This window comes from Peromyscus maniculatus, chromosome 5 (genome assembly GCF_049852395.1).
Source record: "Peromyscus maniculatus bairdii isolate BWxNUB_F1_BW_parent chromosome 5, HU_Pman_BW_mat_3.1, whole genome shotgun sequence".
In the NCBI taxonomy this organism is placed as follows: Eukaryota; Metazoa; Chordata; class Mammalia; order Rodentia; family Cricetidae; genus Peromyscus; species Peromyscus maniculatus.
Window position 1 is genome coordinate 38,226,023 of NC_134856.1, and position 19,889 is coordinate 38,245,911.

The 19,889-nt window shown below is 41.9% G+C and overlaps 1 protein-coding gene across 5 annotated transcripts in view; it reads right to left on the reverse strand.

Annotated features, from left to right (window-relative positions):
* Positions 1 to 19,889, reverse strand: part of Kctd19 (potassium channel tetramerization domain containing 19) — a 37,781-nt gene that overhangs the window by 16,956 nt on the left and 936 nt on the right. For 4 of the 5 annotated variants that reach the window (XM_006986796.4, XM_042277574.2, XM_016005330.3 and 1 more), the window contains exon 2: positions 14,361 to 14,657. In XM_006986796.4, the coding sequence (XP_006986858.1) occupies positions 14,361 to 14,657 (297 nt within the window). Of the gene's footprint in view, positions 1 to 14,360; positions 14,658 to 19,348; positions 19,653 to 19,889 lie in introns of those variants that run through there. The other variant, XM_076572061.1, reaches the window with a different exon arrangement.

Consider the following 19,889-nt stretch of genomic DNA (forward strand, 5'->3'; position numbering starts at 1 on the left):
CAGTCCCTGGTCCCCATTGTTAGGAGTTCCACAAGAAGACCAAGCTACCCAACTGTAACATATATGCAGAGGGCCTAGGTCAGTCCCATGAAGACTCCCTGGTTGTTGGTTCAGTCTCTGTGGGCCCCTATGAGCCTAGGTTAGTTGATCCTGTGGGTTTTCTTGAGGTGTTCTAGAAGCCAGAGGGGTGTTGGCTGGTTTTATACATGCTAGGGTCCTTTGGGAAGAAGGAACCTCAATTGAGAAAATGCCCCCACCAGATTGGTTCTATGGGCTTGTGGGGCATTTTCTTAGTTGATGATTGACGTTGGAGGGCCCAGCTCACTGTGGGAGGTACCAACCCTGGGTAGGTGGTCCTGAGCTGTCTAAGAAAGCAAACTGAAAGTTGTGGTGGTGCACACCTTTAATCCCAGAACTTGAGAGGCAGGCAGATCTCTGAGTTCGAGATCAGCCTGGTCTACAGAGCAGTTCCGGACAGCCAGAGCGATACAGAGAAACTCTATCTTGAAAAACAAATGAAAGCAAGCAAGCAAGCAAGCAAGCGAGAAAGAAAGAAAGAGAGAGAGAGAGAGAGAGAGAGAGAGAGAGAGAGAGAGAGAGAGAGAGAGAGAGAGAGAGAAAGAAAGAAAGAAAGAAAGAAAGAAAGAAAGAAAGAAAGAAAACAGAAAGCTGGGAGGAGCAAGTCAGCAAGCAGCACTCCTCCAGGCTTCTGCTCCTATTCCTGCCTCAAATTATCGCCCTTACTCCCTGAGTGATTGTGTGCACCTGAGAGTGTAAGATGACATAAACCCCTTCCTTGCTAAGATGTTTATGGTCATGATGTTTTATCTTAGCAATAGAAATCTTAACTAAGACAAAGATTTAAATTAGGGACTGTTATTTGAATATTATTCATTGTCTCTCCACCCAGATAGATAGATAGCAAGCTCTAGATTCCATCTCCTGCCTCTCCATTTTCTCTCCTTACCCATCCCTAAACTTTCTCCACACAGTAACCTTTGAAATGTACCAAATAATTTAAATCATTCCCATTAAAAGGTCAGTGTTTGTTATTGCCTGTGGGATCAGTCCAAACTTTCCTTAGCATTGCACATAAGGCCCTACACCATCAATGGGGCAGCAGAGGGCCTTGAACTAGAACACAGGTTTGCATTCTGACTCTGTCCTTTAAATCTATCATTTTAATTCTAGGCACATTTACTCCAAATCCTTCTACTCGTCTCTGCCCACAAAGCAGGCTTTATTTCTCTCTCTCTCTCTCTCTCTCTCTCTCTCTCTCTCTCTCTCTCTCTCTCTCTCTCTCTCTCTGTGTGTGTGTGTGTGTGTGTGTGTGTGTGTGTGTGTGCTCATGGGTGAAGATGTCTGTGGAGGCCAAAGGCCTGGGATCCACCTGAGGCTGGATTTAGAGGTGCTTGTGAGCTGCCTGACATGGGTGCTGTGAAGGAAGCTTAGGCCCTTTGCAGGAGCAGTACTTGCTCTTAATTGCCGAGCATCACTCAGCCCCAAGCCCCCCCCCTTCTTAAAAAATGTTGAGACAGGGTCTCACTAAGTTTCCTAAGCTATGAACTCCATAGCCCAGGTGGGCCTTGAACTTGTGATTCTCTTCCCTCAGCCTCCCAAGGAACTGGAATTATTGGTTTGTGCCACCAGGCCTGGTTATTATTACTCTTCCCCCCCCCCATGGGAAACAGGGCCAAGGAAGCCATAAGGGATTCAGTCTTCCAAGAAAGTTAAGATGCTGGGAATGGAGTCTAGGACTTGAGAGTCTGGCTTTTTTTTTTCTTTTAATTAAAAATTCTTGCTAGGCAGTGGTGGCAAACACCTTTAATCCCTGTACTTGGGAGGCAGAGGCAGGTGGATCTCCAAGTTCAAGGCAGCCTGATCTACAGAGTGAGTTCCAGTATAGCCATGACTGTTGCACAGAGAAACCCTGTCTCGAAAAACAAACAAAAACGTCAGGCATAGTGGTATAGGCTAATAATCCTAAAATGGTGTGCGTGCAAGTAGGAGGCTCACTGGGACTCACCAGCCAGCCAGTCAACCTGATTGGTGAGCTCCAGACTAATGAGACACCCTGTCTCAAAGGAAGTAGATGATATTCCTGAAGATGATACCTTGATGTACACACACACACACACACACACACACACACACACACACACACACACACGTACAGGTGCAAGCATTAAAAAGTGCTGAGGTAGCACCAAAGAACATGGTGTGCTTTGGGAGTTTTATGAATTTAGTGTCATTGATGTTGGGTTGAAAACAGAACATTGGAACATGAAGCTGGAAAGGTAGTGTGGGATGTGACCACCAAGAAGAAGGCAATTAGCATAATTTTGGCTATAATCCTCACAATACTTTTCAGATTTCATTGTCTTTACTTTGCATGTGAGAAACCTGAAATTTGGAGATGTTGTGTGATAGCAAAGAGAACAGACCTGAATTCAGCTCAGAAGCCCGTAGAGAAAAATGTGCAGAGAACAGTGGTTAAGAGGTTGGACTCTGGGCTGGGGAGATGGCACGGTAGTTAAGAGAACTGGTTGTTCTAAAGACATAGGTTTGAGTCCCAGTATCCAATGTTGCCTGCTGGCCTCTGTGGTAACCAGGTATGCACTTGGTATACAGGCATACACATAAAAGATCTGTTTGTTTGTTTGTGCTGGGGATTAAAGGCATGCACCACCACCTGGCGCATGTCTGATATTTTGATGTGGGTTCTGGGGGTCAAACTCAGAGACTGACCAAGCTAGCTCCCCTGTCCTCCCACCCTACCTCAACTTCATGTATGTTATTCCCTCTGCCCAGAACTCCTCTTCCCATTTCTCAAGCTACAGAACCTGGTGCCTCTTCCCGCTCCCCTCCCCCGCCCCACTCCCACCCACCCCCCCCCCACCCCCCCCCCACCCCCCGTTACCACAAACACATACACACTTCTCTACACAAGCTTTTGGGTTGGATCCAGGCCAGTTCTTTCCTCTGTCGTCAGGTGCCTGGCAGAGGGCTGGGTTCATGTATGCACCTAATAGAGAGGAAGTGCTTGGAATTAAGTTATGTGAAAGACTGCATGAAACTGTGGAGCTAGCAGGTTGAGTCTTCTGGAAAGAAAGGCAAAAGGTCTGACAGAGGTGGACACCCTCACACAACTGATGGATCCTGGATAGGCAAGACTTTAGGCAAAGCTAGCACCCACAGCTCACAGTTCAGAGGGCAGTGGAGATAATGACTCCAACTTGGGACCTGAGAGACAGAAGACCTCAGAGAAGGACCACAGTGAGAAAGGACAGAAAGGGAATGGCAGGAAGAAAGGGCTCAGTTTGAGTTTGATTGGTGGTGGATAGAAAGGCGAAGAAGACAATAGAGAAAAGAGGGTGAGTGAGCTAGGGAAGTCCTGGAGAAAGACAAAGGAGCATCTAAACCCATTCTAAGGTACTGCTTAGTAGTCACAAGAGCTGGAACTTGCCACCTGTAGATTCAAATCCCAAATTCTATCTTAGTGGATAAAACAGATGAGGCCTTGAGCAAATCTAAATTGGCCACAGGAAAAGGGGCCCCTGGGGAGGAAGGGAATTCCTGTCCAGGACAACAACCTGCTTAAGGCTGGCCTAGCATTCTTCGGGAGCATTGTTTGGTATGGGGTATATACTGTAGTAGGTCAATCCAACTAGCTTGAGAGGAAGTATGCTAGTGGAGGAGAGGATGAGCCATTTTATAGAAATGAAACCTCTATGTCCTGATGTTTCTATTAAACTGTGAGCAGCCCCATTTTCTCCAAGAAAGGGAATGTTTGACAAATCTTTAAGAGGAGAAAAATTCAGGCAACTAAGTCTACAAAGATTGCAATCTCAGCCAGTGAGGACGTGCTATGTGTTAATCGAAGGGGTCAAGCTAAGCAAGTAGGCCCAGGAGCTTCAACGAGGTTGTTTCCTGAACTCTCTCAGTGAGTCCTTGTTCTGATATCTAGAAATGTAAGACCTCTGCTCACAGGAAGACATTAGGATGCTTTAAGAAACCACAGAAACATTCCCCAACTCCCTTACCTACTTACTTATTTATGCTCTGTCAGCTCTTCTCTAAGAGTATAACTTCCCTGAGACCCCAAGGACTTGGCTTGCGTTATTCTCTGCTAGAAATGGGACACCAGTGCATTTTCTGTTGAAAGAATGCATGAATAAAAAACACTCCAGGGAGGAGGTGGGAATGGGGGGTCGGCTGGGGGTAAGGGGAGGGGTCGGGAGGGGGGAGAATAGGGGAATCCGGGGCTGATATGTAGAACTGAATGGTATTGTAAAATAAAATAAATAAAATTAAAAAAAAAAAAACTCCAGGGAGCCTAGCTTCCAGGGGGCTTTTGGCTTTACTGATTCAAGTTGTCACAGAGCATATGGCTGGTTTTCTGTAGGCTGACTTCAGGTCTACCTTCATCTACCTGAATATTATGTTTTGGAATTTTACTCTTCATATGTTATGACATGGGAAGTTACTGGAGGGAGGTCTCTTATTTTAACAAAGTCTTGTATATAGCCCAGGCTGTTCTTGAACTTGTTGCAGTCCCCCAGCCTCAGCCTCCCAAGTTCTGGAATTATAGACATGCTCCACTGTGCCTGGCCAAGGGAGGATTTCTTTATGGAAATATATGAATCCAGAAGGCTAATTGCTTTGGGCCTAGATAATAGTGAAAAACAAATCAGAAGCAACGTAAAACTGATGGTGCAGGGGCGTGTATGTTGCTAAAAGATGGCTGACAAATGTACCCTGCTGGCAAAGCTTTTGGACTTAACAGGATTTTCAAAACAGTAATGGGTTTTGGAGATGCCTTATGTTCTTATGGGCTATTGTGAGGAACATAATGGTAGAAGAGTTCAGGGAACCGGCAAATCCCTTACGGCTGTGTGAAGACGAAGAGTGCCTGCGCTGCCCTGATGCTAAAATGGAAGCAAGAGTGTTAGGTCAAAAGGATGTGTATCAGAAGAAGCCAAATAAGGACACTCTCAACATTCAAACTGGTCTCTCTCCCGCTGCGTCTAGTCTCACTCCACAGAGGTGGGTCCAGTCTTCATCTCCCAGTAGATGTTGAATTAAACATCCATAGATGCCAGATACTTTGAAAAACATTGGAAATGCAAGCATGAAAAAATATAAACCAGAGAAGGAGAAAGACATACAAAAACATGATCCCAACAGAATTAGCATTGTTATAAGAACAGAACAATAATAACTTTAACTTTGTCTGGAAATGTCAGGTGAGGCTTCCTACTTCCTACCGGCTACATTTATAACAAAATTTAAAAGGGGAATATTTTAAAAAAAGAGTACAGGGGCATCAAAAGTAAGTATAGGGGATACTTAGGGGTATGATTAAACTTCTGTGTGTGTGTGTGTGTGTGTGTGTGTGTGTGTGTGTGTCTGTGTCTGTGTCTGTGTCTGTGTCTGTGTCTGTGGAGTGAGTCTATGTACACATACATACATGGCTGTGTATATATATTTGTGATATGAGCCAGTATGAGCAGACGGATCGGTCAGTGGGGACCCTGGAAGCCATTTCAAGGGCTTTACACTTGAGTTGTCCATTTATCCATTGTTGTCCACAAACCACATTGTTGGAATGACTATCTGCTGTTTATATATTCTTCTACAAGATCATAGGGTAGTCTGTCTCATGTAGTAATACTGAGTTTGTACTCATTAACAAATAAAATTTGCCCAAAGATGAGAGGACAGAGCCAGCCTCTAGATTAAACATAGAGGCCAGGCAGTGGTGGCACATACCTTTAATCCTAGCACTTGGAGGCAGAGGCAGAGATCCATCTGGATCTCTGTAAATTCAAGGACACCCTAGACTACACAAGATTAATCCAGTCTAAAAGAGAAACAGCCAAACAGTGGTAGCACACACTTTTATCCCAGTACTTGGGAAGCACACACCTTTATCCTAGTACTTGGGAAGCACACACCTTTAATCCCAGCACTAGGAAGGTTGAGATAGGAAGTGAAATGGTTGGGCAGAGAAAGGCATATAAAGTGTGAGGAGACAGGAACTCAAGAGCCTTTCGGCTAAGGACTCAGAGGCATTCAGTCAGAGGACTCATGGAGTTGTAGAAGTGAGAAGTAGCTGTGGCTTGTTCCTTTGTCTCTTGATCTTTCAGCATTTACCCCAACACCTGGCTCCAGGTTTTTATTATAAGACCATTTAGGATTCATGCAACAGTCTCACATCTTAAGTAATAGGAAATGTGAGACTGCCACTGACCTGTTTTATTAAAGGCATCATTTGTGTGATCAACAAAATCTCCCTGGCTCCCCTTGAATCCAAAGAACGTAGGCATATTTGGATTCCTTACTGGTAGCAGATTGCTGACAAATGGAACAACTTATGGTTCAAACTTTGAAGTTCCCAGAAGGCAGTGAAACAGGAAAAATTGGGCTAAGATGTAGTTTAGTGGTAGTGTGTGTGTGTCAGCATGAGTGTGAAGCCCTGTATTCAATCTTCAGTGGGCTTCAAAGGGCACATAAAAGTGAACCAATAGTCTGCATTGAATCTTAAACTCTTGTGAGTGACCCTGAAGGGAAATGTCACAATCTTTAGTAGCGGCTGGGACTTCTAATCAGTCTGATGGCAAGTGAGAGGCGTAGAGCAGGTTATGTTTAAGAGGGCTTCTCAAATTCCACATAAAGTTTTAGAAAGCCTAAGGATGTTATGTATGGACTGGAGGTGACTACTTTATATCTCCTCTGTGAATAATATATAACATTCCAAAACTTTCATGTTCAAAGATTTACATATCAGCTTTGATGACTCCCAGATTATATTTCTAGTCCTAACTGTTCCCATGAATTCCAGACCTGTATACCAGTGACTCCTCATTCTCTCCACTTGGATTTACTACCTTTTCACTGTTTCTCCAGCTTGACATCATCGATCTTAACTTGTGATCCTTGCCTCTTAAATGTTCACATCGCTTAGAATTTACCATTTACCTGGTTGCTCAGAGTAGAAACATAAGTTGTCCATTCTTTCATGTCCTGCATCCCATTCATTAGCAAATTCATCAAAACCAGGATTTAAATGGTTTCTATTAACACTCAAGACCAAACCATCATTATCTTTCATCTGAAGCAGTGGTTCTCAACCTGTGGGTTGCCACCCCCTTGGGGGTTGAACAACCCTTTCATAGTGGTCACCTAAGACCATCTGAAAACATATTACAAGTCACAACAGTAGCAAAATTACAGTTATGAAATAGTGACAAAAACAGCTTTACAGTTGAGAGTCACCACAACGTGAGGAACTGTATTAAAGGGCTTCAGTATTAGGAAGGTTGAGAACCACTATCTGGGTCCTGCCAGAGCTTCCTAGCTAATCTTCCTGCTTCTTCCCTTGCCCCTATTGAATCTAGGCCAGGAGTAAATCTCCCTCATGAGAGGCCAGATACTAAATATTTTAGGCTTTGCTAGCCATATGGTCTCTGTCAATTCAAATACTCAGCTCTTTTGTAGTTTCAAAAACAATATACAAGGCCGGGCGTTGGTGGCGCACGCCTTTAATCCCAGCACTTGGGAGGCAGAGCCAGGCGGATCTCTGTGAGTTTGAGGCCAGCCTGGGCTACCAAGTGAGCTCCAGGAAAGGCGCAAAGCTACACAGAGAAACCCTGTCTCGAAAAACCAAAAAAAAAAAAAAAAAAAAAAAAAGAACAAAAACAATATACAAACAGATGAGCATGGCTGTATTCCAATGAAACTTTACCAATGAGCACTGAAATTTGACTTTTTTCTTCAATCATGAAAATGTAAAAAAATATTCTTAGCTCATGCGCCCCCCCCCACACACACACAGAGGAGTGCATGGGATTTGGTCCATGACCTATAAAGTTTGCAGACACTGATATACTGTCAAGCCAGCAGCCACTGATTTTTTTCCTTACAATTTTAAAGGTTTATTTACTTATTTACTTATTATTTTTATGTGTATTCCTGCATGAGTTTATGTGTATTGTGTGCCTGCCGGAACCAGTAGAGGCCAGAAGAAAGTGGAGTTACAGATGTTTGTGAGCAAGTATGTGGATGCTAGGAACTGAACCTGGGTCCTCTGCAAGAGCCTAGTAAGCACTACTGACCCATTTCTCTGGCCCCAACAACTTTATTATACATACTATAAAACTCACATTTGAGAAAACTGGAGATGAAGCCCAGGGCCTTGTATGTTCTAGGCAAACATTCAAATACTAAGCTGCAGCCCCAGCCTCACCCCCAATCCCACTATCATCTTGCTAAATTACTCAAGTTGGTCCCGCTCAGCTTTCCAAACAGCTGGGGTTAAAGGCCTGTACCACCTGGCCCAGCTAAAGCATAACAGTTTAAAGGGTACAACTCATCGGGTTTTGGTAGATTTGCATAGCTGTTCAACCATTACCACTATCTATTCTGGTGCCCCAGAAACAAACCCTGCACTCTGAATTATCATTGCCTATTTTTATCCAACTTATCCTTCCTACCCCACAATCCAGTCTTGGGTAGTCACTAAATCTATTTTTTCTCCATAAATTTCTCTTATTCTATCTCGCACTCTCATTTTTCCTTTATTTCTAGAGGAGAAAGTGTTCATTTTAGCTCACAGTACCAAGTTATAGTCCACCATTGCAGGGAAGTTACAATGCCAAGAGCTCAGATCAGCTGGGCACATTGCACCCATAGTCAAGAAGCAAAGAGGAGTGAATTAATGTATGCATTCTTCTTTTTATTCTCTTGAGATCTCAGTTTGTGGCCAATATTAGCCTTGAACTCACAATAATTCTCTGTCTTAGCCTCCAAGTGCTGGGATTATAGGCATAAGCTACCACATCCAGAAAATGCATAAGACAATCATAAAATACATGGTCCTTTTATGTAGGTAGAATCAGGGCTGAGGATATGGCTCAGTGATAGGGCACTTGCTCAACATTGACAAAAACCTGTGTTTATTCTCAAGTACTGAAGATGCTGGGAAAAGCCTGTATATATATAAAATCTTACAGTATGTGTCTTTTTCCATTCAGTCTCTCTCACTCTCTCTCTCCTCCTTCCCTCCCTCCCTCCATCCCTCCTTCCCTCCCTTATATGGTATGGCTTCCTACCTCATTTCTTTTATTTCCAGAACCTGGCATGTGGTTGGCTGTCCAAACACATTCAGTGTTCTGATTAGAATTGGAGACTTCAAGTGTACCTTTTAGAGGAGGAAGGTACAGGTTAGGTATATAGAAGGGCAGAGCATCAGTATGAGCTCAGGCACCTGTCTTCCGGAAGCTTTCAGTCTTATCCTGCTTGTTGACTCATTCTCTGATTCTACTTTTCTTGTCTTCTCTCTTTTGTCCTTTTAAAACATTGGTTTATTTATTAGAGGTAGGGTCTTGCTATGTAGTCAAGGCTAGCCTTGAACTTATGATCCTTCTATCTCAGCTTCCCAAGTACTGGTATTATAGATGTGCACCACCATGTTTTTCAACAAAGCCTACCATGTTACAGACTATCTTGAGCAATGTATGCTACCATTTGAGTGAGTTAGCAGAAGCCGAGCTCTAATTTCATTGTTAGGTGCTTATTCTGAAGAATCCTTTAGTAAGTAGCACTAACAATTTGGAACAGTTCAGATATGTGCTGTCCATATGGCAGTCACTACCTTCTTGACCTGCAGTAGTCTAAATCTGAGCTGTGCTAAATATAAAAAACATATCAGATATTGAAAACCTGGAACAAAACAAGAAAAAAGTATCTCAAATTAAAAATTTGAAAATAGTGGGTTATATAAAATACATTAGCAAATTGGTTTCACTCATTTCTTTATACTTTATAAATTTTGTCTACTACAAAATTTGAATAATACCTATGAAACTAGATGTTACTGCATGTACCATAGTCCTCCAGTGATTTGGGAGGTTGAGGCAGGAGGATCAGTGGAATCCAGGAGTGCAGGACTAGGTGAGACAACACAGTGAAACCCCACCTCTTAAAAGAGGCATATAATTATATATGTCACCCACATTCATGGGTCACATTGTATTTTATTGTGGCATTCTTTGTTTTCCCTAAAGCCCATAGGAATGATAACTGGAACCTAGAATGCTCTCATTAGTCATAGTTAAATGCCTATAGTGAGACTGCATAAGAATCTTTAGACTAAGAATTGACAAAATTCATCCTCTCCAAGCAGTGTTTGTTCATTTAGGCAAACCTCTGAGTGGTTGGATCGGCCTTAGCAGTGAGAAAAATGGTGGAAATGTGCGAGGCAGTTGACTTGCTTGAGGCGGCTGTTGGTTCCCAGCTGTATTTACATTCTGCTTCAGTGAATAAATACCACTTTGGCTGGGCCAGCCCAAATGTTTATTTCTTCGAAAACACCATTTCCGAAGCATAAGCACTTGTTTCACAGTCTGTTTTAGGGAGGCAGATCCACATAATTCTTCAAATTCTGCTACTCACACATCTTGGAATTTTGGAATCAGGCCAATTCATTGGCCTCTGAGTTGTTCCTCCTACTTCAAGGCTGATTCCCAGATATATTTTTTTTTAGTTTAGGAAGTGAGGACAGCAATGGGGTTAAAGGGCTTAATAAACTGTTTGTATAAGAAGCTTGTATTCTTTTAAATTATCCTGTAAAACATTGCCTTGATCTCTTTGATTTTCTGCAATGAACAAGTTATTCCTTCTCTACACAAAAAGATGCCTTGGCACACAGCCATGAACAATCCTAACATGTCAGGCCATTTAAACAGTTTTGAAGCCACTTGCAAGCAATTCTAGTATTTTACTCCTAAAGAAGTTGACAAAAATTTAGATTCAAGTTGGAAGTTTGAAAAAAAATTAAGAGAACTACAACTTGCACTGCAGTGTGCTAAGGGTTTTGGATTTCTAATTATATAACTTCAGAGAAAACATTGGATTATTTACCAAGGATCACCCATAAGCATATACATTACAGAATAAATTGTTTCTTTCCTCCTGACCCAGATACATACACAATCTAAGTCAATTTTCTCTCAAGAGGTATTGGGAAGGCGTAATTAGTGGTGTGCAGAGATGCACTGTAGTTGATGGGTTAGTCCTTATGGAAATGGAATAAACAACACCTTGTCCAGACAGTGGGATTGATATGGAACATGCCCAGATTTTCTTCACAGTCATAATATTTAGTTTTTCCAGGTTAAAAAAAATCCTTGTTCAAAAACTACCAAATAAACTAAGCACAGTCACCACAGAAATGATCTCTGTGGCTTGAAGAAAACTAAAAAGTAATGCTTCCATTTTCTGTCTGTATTTAAAGCTCTTAAAATAAGAAAGGAAAAGTGCAGCTGGGCAGTGATGGTGCATGCTTTTAATCCCAGCACTCAGGGAGGCAGAGGCCAGCAGATCTCTAAATTCAAGGTCAGCCTGCTCTACATAGTGAGTTCCAGGACAGCCAGGGCTACACAGAGAAATCCTGTCTTGAATCACCATCCCCAAAAAAAGGAAGGAAGGAAGGAAGGAAGGAAGGAAGGAAGGAAGGGAGGGAGGGAGGGAGGGAGGGAGGGAGGGAGGGAGGGAGGGAGGGAGGAAGGAAGGAAGGAAGGAAGGAAGGAAGGAAGGAAGGAAGGAAGGAAGGAAGGAAGGAAGGAAGGAAGGAAGGAAGGAAGGTGCTAGAGAGACCTACTCAGTGGAAAAAGTGCTTGCTGCTCTTGCAGAGGACCTGAGTTCAGTTCCCAGCACCCAAGTTGGGCATCTCACAATCACTTACAACTCAGCTCCAAGGAATGTAATGCCCAGTTCTAGCCTTCATGAGGATCCATACCCACGTGTGTGTATACACACAGATATGTACATACAAGTGAGAATCATAAAACCAAAACAATTTTTTTAAAAGGAAGCAGGTTGTATAGAGGCACAAGCCTGTAATTCCAGCACGTGAGAAGCAGAGGCAAGAAGATGGAATTAAGGGTCCTCCTCAGCTGTATAGTTAGTTAGAGGCCAGTGTGGACTACTTGAGACCCTTTCTCAAAATAAAAAAATAGAAATATAAAAAGGTTTGGTGATATATGCCTGTAATCCCAGCACTAGGTGGTAGCAGGAAGATCAGGAGTTCAAGGTCACCACTGGCTACATGGTAAATTCTAGGCTACATAGTAAATTCTAGGCTAACTTGAGCCACATATGACCCTGTCTCAAATTACCAAAAAACAATGGATAAAGTGAGACCTTTCATTACCAGCCCTTGGGAGGCAGAGGCAGGCAAATCTATCAGAGTTTGAAATCTGGCTATCTACATAGTGAGTTCCAGGCCAACGTGAGCTGTATAATGAGATTGGCTTAAAAACAGAGACAAAAACAAAAAGGAAGAAATGAAAAGAAGTCTCTTTGGCTCAGCAGTTAGAGCACTTGCTGCTCTTTCAGAGGACCCAGGTTCAGTTGCCAGCACCCACATGGCTGCTCACAGCTGCCTCTAATTCCATTTCCAGAGGATCTGATCCCCTCTTCTGGCTTCCAAAGGTACCTGCATACACACGATGTACGTACAAATACACACACACACATAAAATAAAATAAATAAATCTTATAACAAAAAACTAACAAAAAGAATTTTAAAGTGTAAAAGGCTCTTGGGCTGGGCCTAGTGTCCCATGTTTTTAATCCCAGCACTTAGGAAGCAAAGGCAGGTGGATCTCTGAGTTTGAGGCCAGCTTGCAGCCCAGTCTACATATTGAGTTCCAGGACAGCCAGAGTTGTGAGACCCTGTCTCAAAACAAAAATAAAAAGTCTCTTGGAAAATAAAGAAGTAAAGGCAAAGAAAGGATTCCACAAATTGGAGAGCTTTGCCAAAGTGAATATTGAGTACCTTAGAGGCACAGTGAGAAGCTTTTCTTCTCTTTTTTTTTTTTTTTTTTTTTTTTTGGTTTTTCGAGACAGGGTTTCTCTGTGTAGCTTTGCGCCTTTCCTGGGACTCACTTGGTAGTCCAGGCTGGCCTCGAACTCACAGAGATCCACCTGGTTCTGCCTCCCGAGTGCTGGGATTAAAGGCGTGCGCCACCACCGCCCGGCGCTTTTCTTCTCTTTTAAAACATGAGTTGTCCATATGTTACCTATGCCAGTCTTAAACTCATGCACTCAAGAAATCATCCCACTTCAGCCTTCTAAGTAGTTAAAATTACAGATGTGTACCACTGTGCCTGTGAGAAGAAATAGTCTTGATGAATCTTACAGATTTTAAACCTCAGACATGGTGTACATAGTAAATCCTAGAAGGTGTACAGTTTTTTCCTTTTAAAAGTTCAAAACACAAGTCTGTTAATCTCAATATTTGGGAGGCAGAGGGAAGGATTTCAAGTACAAGGGTAGCTGGAGTCACAAATAGAGAGCGATGGCACAACTGGTTAAGGCCCTTGCTACACAAGCCTGACAACCTGAGCTCCATCTCTGGAACCCACTTAAGACTGGAAGGCAAGAAGTGACTCCACAGAGTTGTTATGTCTTCTACATGCACATCATGGCATACATGCCCATATACACACATCACACACACACACTAACAATAAATGCAAAACAAAACAAAACCCAAGGGCTGCTATAGGTATGGAGGTCCACACCTATAATCCCAGCATTTGGGAGGATTGCTGTGAGTTTGAGAACATCCTAAGACACAAAATGAGTTCTTCCAGGACAGCCTGGGCAACAGTGTAAGATTATCTTAAAGAAATGTGCATTAAAAAAAAATCCCAGGTGGGTGGTGGTGGCATGTACCTTTAGTCCCAGTACTTAGGAGGCAGAGGCAGGAAGGTCTCTGTGAGTTCAAGGCCAGCCTGGTCTACAGAGCGAGATTCAGGACAGCCAGGGCTACACAAAGAAACCCTGTCTCAAAAAAATCAAGAAAACAAAACAAAAAACCCCAAGGGTTGGAGATGTGGCTTAATGGTAGCATATTTTCCTAGCATGCAGAAGGCCTCAGTTTTGTCTCCAGCACCTCAAAAAAGAAAAAAGAAAAAAAACATAAATAAGTACAGTTTAAAATAAGATTTGAAAGACCAAAGATATCCTCTCAATAACATTAACTCCTATCTCAGGTCCCTTGTGGCTGCTGATACAAATAAAGCAGAGTCAGATGAAAGTCCAAGTCAACACTGTGCAGTTAAGAGCTGGCTGTGTGGCACTTGGCAGACAGGGGCTTTGAGGTCGTAAGTCAAGGTGGTCCCTGCCTACACAGTGAGAACTTATCTCAAGAACAAACAAAAACCATCATACAGTTCCAGGATATTGTTCATCATTTTAACTCATTCATTACACTTGTCCATTAAAAGGGTTACCTTGGAAACCAATATAGAAAGGAACCTCACATTTCTTGGAGGAGAAGCACATCTTACCTGAAGCAAAGGCATCAGCTGCAAACCCAGGGCTTGCTCATAGAGCAGGTTCAGTTCAGCACAACTGGAGAAGGAGAGCTTGGAAGTGTAGAGGTAATAGTGGACATGCCTAAATGTAGAACCATCTCTGTCAATGAACAGCCTCTGGTTTTCTGAAGAGGTCAAGGCTGAAGCCTCTTTCCACAGCAGGGAGTCTGGGAATTGAGCAAGTTTGCTTCTGGGAACTGAGAAATGCCAGCCTCCAACATTGAAATGAAACAAATCCTCTGCTGATTCATGGGGCATGCCAGGCTCCTCCTAAAGGGACGATAAGGTGAGAGTTATGTAACAAAAAAAAATGAAAGCCTCCTCACTAGAAGTATTAAACTATATTTGCTGACATGGTAATGCACATACAACATTCAAAGAAATTCACACACACAAAATTATGAGCTCAGCAAGACTGAAGAATATTTTTAAAAACCAAATATATTTTACACATTAACAATTTAAAAAGCCAGCAAGCATTTCATGCATCTGTAATCCCAACATTCGAAAGACTGAGGCTGAAAGATCACTATAAGTCTGAGGACAATGTGGGCTACATACTGAACTCAAGGCCAACTATGGCTACATAGTGAAAACCTGTATTAAAAGATGGGAGGTGGGAGAAAGGCTGGAATGATGGGTAAGAGTGTTTGTTGTGAAACATGAGGACCTGAATTTGGATCCCAACACCCATGTAAAAGATGTGTGTGACCCAATGTTCACCTGTAACCCCAGCACTGAGTGGAGACAGAGACAAGAAGATCCTTGAGGAATTTGCTGGCTGCCAGCCTAGTTGAAAAATGAGGAACTCCACTTCAACTACATACTGAACTACATACTTGAGAGACCCTGTCTCAAGGGAATAAGCATGAGAATGAGAGGGGAGAATATTTGATGTTGTCCTCTGCTCTCTGCATGCACACACATAGGCTTGATCACTTGAGTGTATGTACATGTGTATACACACACACACACACACACACACACACAGAATGAGAAAAATAAAAAATTCTGTTTATAATATCATCAAAAAGAAGCAAACATTCATTAATAAATGTAAGAAGTATAATCCTTGTATTCTGAAAACATCAGAACACTGTTTAAATCATTGCTTGTAGCCGGGCGGTGGTGGCACACGCCTTTAATCCCAGCACTCGGGAGGCAGAGCCAGGCGGATCTCTGTGAGTTCGAGGCCAGCCTGGGCTACCAAGTGAGTTCCAGGAAAGGCACAGAGCTACACAGAGAAACCCTGTCTTGAAAAACCAAAAATAAATAAATAAATAATAAAAAAATAAAAATAAATCATTGCTTGTATATGTGCATGTATGTGCCAGATGTTGACTTTGGTTATCGTTTTCAATTGCTGTCCACTTTGTATTTTGAGATTAATCTCTCACTGAATCTAGGTTCTTGGATTCAGTTAGACTGGCTAGCCAGTGAGTCCCAGCAATTCTTCTATCTTCCTCTCTAATGCTGGGATTACAGGACAGTTAGCTTTTTATGTGGGTGTTGAGGCTTGAACTCAGATCCTCATTCTTGCACAACAAACATTTTACTGATGAACCATCTCCTAATGAACCCCTGTTGAAAGAAACTTTTAAAATACTCAAATACATGGAAAAATGGGTTCACTTGAGAAATTTAATATGGAGATGACAATACTCAAGTTAAGCATGATGGTCCACATTATAACCCTAGAATTTGAGAGGTTAAGGCAGGAAGATTGCTAGTTCTAGGCTAAACTGAGCTACACAACAAGACCCTGTCTAAAAATATGGTGATATTCTCCAAACTAATCTATAAATTTAACACAATTCTGATGAAAATCCCAGCTATCTTAGAAAAGGACCCAGAAGATAGCTACAACAATCTTTAGAAAGAAAAACAAAATTTTAGGATTCATACTTCCAATTTTGAAAACTTACTACACACCAATATCAATTAAGGCAGTGTACTATTGGTATAAAGACAGCCATATAGATACATAGCATACATAGAACCAGAGCCTAAAAATAAATCTTTATATTTATGTTCAGTTGAATTTGTCCATCAACTGATAATGAATAAACAAAGTGGAATATATCCATACATTGAAACTATTTTGGTAGGTTTGTTAGTTTGGTTTGGTTTGTTTGTTTAAGACATGGTTATGGTGATATTTTATTTGTACTGAAATGTGATTTTAATTTTATGTTAATAAATAAAGTTGCCCTGGGGTCAGAGCTATTAGAGCCATAGCAAGAGCATGGTGGTTAGAAGAGCTAGGTAGATTTCTGTGTGTTCAGGGATACAGCCAGTATTGGAGACATACGCCTTTAAGACCTGGAGGGCGGTACTTACAGGCAGTGATGAGGCAGTCATGTGGTTGGGTTTACAACCAATGAGAAGGCAGAACAGAAAGATTATTTAAACAGAGACACAGGAAGTACCTCCCTCTCTCGGGGAAGCTAGGAGCACTGCAGGAGGTAAGATTTTATCTCTGAGCTCTGACCTCTCGGCTTTCTCTTTTACATTGGCTCTGTGTTTCTTATTTTAATAATACGATTGGTTACATCTACACATGGTCTCACTTTGGAACCCTGTCTGGCATGGAACTTACTGTGTAGAACAGGCTGGCCTTGAACTCAGAGATGCACTTGTTTCTGCCTCCCAAGTGCTGGAATTAAAGACGTGTGCTACCAGGTCTGTCTCATTGAAATGTTATTAATAAAAAGGAACATAGATTGACCTTGAAAGTTATGCTAAGAAAAACAAAGCACATAATGTGGAGAAAAGGCAAATTTACAGAGACATAAAGTAGATTAATGGTTATTTAGGGCTGGGAGACTAAGAATGGGTATAAATTTCTTTAAAAAAGATAAAAACATTCTACAGTTGTTTGTGGTGGTGGTTGCACAACTCTGAAAACATAAGATCACTGAATTATACTTAATTAAAATGGTAAATCAGCTGGGCAGTGGTGGTGCATGCCTTTAATTCTAGCACTTGGGAGAAGAGGCAGGTGGATCTCTGTGAGTTCAAGGTCAGTCTGGTCTACAAAGCAGATGCCAGGACAGCCAGGATTGTTATACAGCCAGTACTGAAACCCTATCTTGAAAAACCACACACACACACACACACACACACGGTAAATCAGCCTTCTGGTGATGTACATCTTTAATTCCAGTTCTCAGGAGGCAGAAGCAGGTGGATTTCTTATCTCTTATCTCTGTGAGTTCCAGGCTAGCCAGGGCTATATAGTGAGAGTCAGGGTTTTGCAGAAAAACTCTGTCTCAACAAACAAAACAACAACAAAAAAGTTATGTGTTTTGCTTGCACATATATATGTGCATTACCTGCATGCCTAGAACTCACTTTTTAAACCAGGCTGGCCTCAAACTCAGAGATCTGCCTGCCTCTGCCTCCCAAGAGCTGGGATCAAAGGCCTGTGCCACCACATCTGGCTTAATATATATACATAAAATCTTAAAAAAAAAAAAAAAACTCCAGGGGGGCTGGAGAGATGGCTCAGAGGCTAAGAGCACCGACTGCTCTTCCAGAGGTCCTGAGTTCAATTCCCAGCAACCACATGGTGGCTCACAACCATCTGTAATGAGATCTGGTGCCCTCTTCTGGCCTGCAGTCATACATGCTGTATACATAATAAATAAATAAAGAAAAGAAAAAAAAAAGAATAATTAAAAAAAAAAAACTCCAAAATTCAAATACCTAAAAAACAAGTCATCGGGTCAATAAATAGAACTGAAGTGATAGTTCTTCAAAGGGTCAGATAAGATGGCCAGTAACTATTTGAGAAAGTGTTCAACACCCTAAGACTCTAATTAAAACTGCACTAAAAGTCCATCGCACTGAGTCAGAATGACTATCCTTCAAGAAAACAACACCAAATTGGGGCTTAAGAGATGGCTCAATGGTTAAGAACTTTTTTTTTGCTGGGTGGTGGTAATGCTCACCTTTTATCCCAGCAGAGAGAAACCCTGTCTCAAAAAACTAAAACAAATAAACAAACATGTTTTGCTCTTCCAGAGGACTGTAGCTCAATTCCTAGTACTCATGTTGAGCACCTCACATCCACCTGTAACTACAGCTTTAGGGAATGAAGCACCTTCTTTTGGCCTCCAAGAGCACCCACACACATCATGTGCATATGCACATACGCATAAACAATAAAAGTGATAAAACTGCTGCACGCCTTTAATCCCAGAGAGAGCCAGGCGGATCTCTGTGAGTTCGAGGCCAGCCTGGTCTACAAGCGAGATCCAGGACAGGCACCAAAACTACACAGAGAAACCCTGTCTTGAAAAACCAAAACCAAAAAAAAAAAAAAAAAAAGTGATAAAATTAAATTTTACAATAACAACAACAACAAAACAACAACAAATGCTAAAATGGGGCTGCCACTACAGAAATCTGTATGGAGGATTCTAAAAAAGTAAACATAGGGCCTGGAGAGATGGCTCAATGGTTAAGAGCACTGGCTGTTCTTCCAGAGGACCTGAGTTCAATTCCCAGCAACCACATGGTGGCTCACAGCCATCTGTAATGAGATCTAGTGCACTCTTCTAGCCTGCAGGCAGAACACTGTATACATAATAAATAAATCTTTAAAAAAAATTAAACATAGAAATACCATATGATCCAATTACACCACTCAACTAATACTACTCATGGATATATATACCTTGTATTAGTTATTTTTCTCAATGCTGTGACAAAATACTTCATATTTGTATAAAGCAATTTAAGGGGCCACCAGATGGCTCTGTGGGTAAGGCACTTACTGTACAAGCCTGGTGACCTGAGTTTATTAATCCTTGGGACCCATGTCAAACTGGAAGAAAAGAACTGACTCCAAAAGTTGTCCTCTGACCTCTCCATGTGTTCCATGGCATGTGCATGCAGCACCCACACATACACATATTATAATAGTAAAAGTAACTTAAGGATTTGTTTTGGCTCACAGTTTAAAAGCATTCAGTCCAGCAGGGCAGAGAGGTGTGACAGAGTTCACGGAAGCAGAAGCATGAAGCTAGGACTCCTCACATCTGGGAAGACCAGAAAGCAGAAGAATGCTGATGGTCCTTCCTCCTTTTTATTCAGGCAGCTACCATAGACCATGATGAGATGGTGCTGCCACATTCAGAGCGGCTCTTCCTTCCTTGTTTAAATTTCTCTAGAAATAGTCTCACAGATACACCTAGAAAAGTGCCTCTTAGGTAATTCCAACTCTGGTCAGGTTGGCCATGAAGATTAACCACGACATACCTAAAGAATATCCATAGATAAAGCATGCCATAGCTACAGTTGCATATGCATTTTTATTACTGCACTATTCATAAAAGCCGAGATATGGAACCAGATTAGAAGCCCATCCACAGATGGATGAAGGAAATGTAGTAGTAGATATACACAAGGGAATTTTATCTCCAGTTCCATCCATTTTCCTGCAAATGTCAGAATTACATTATCACCAGACATACGTGTCTATGCCGATTTTGACAT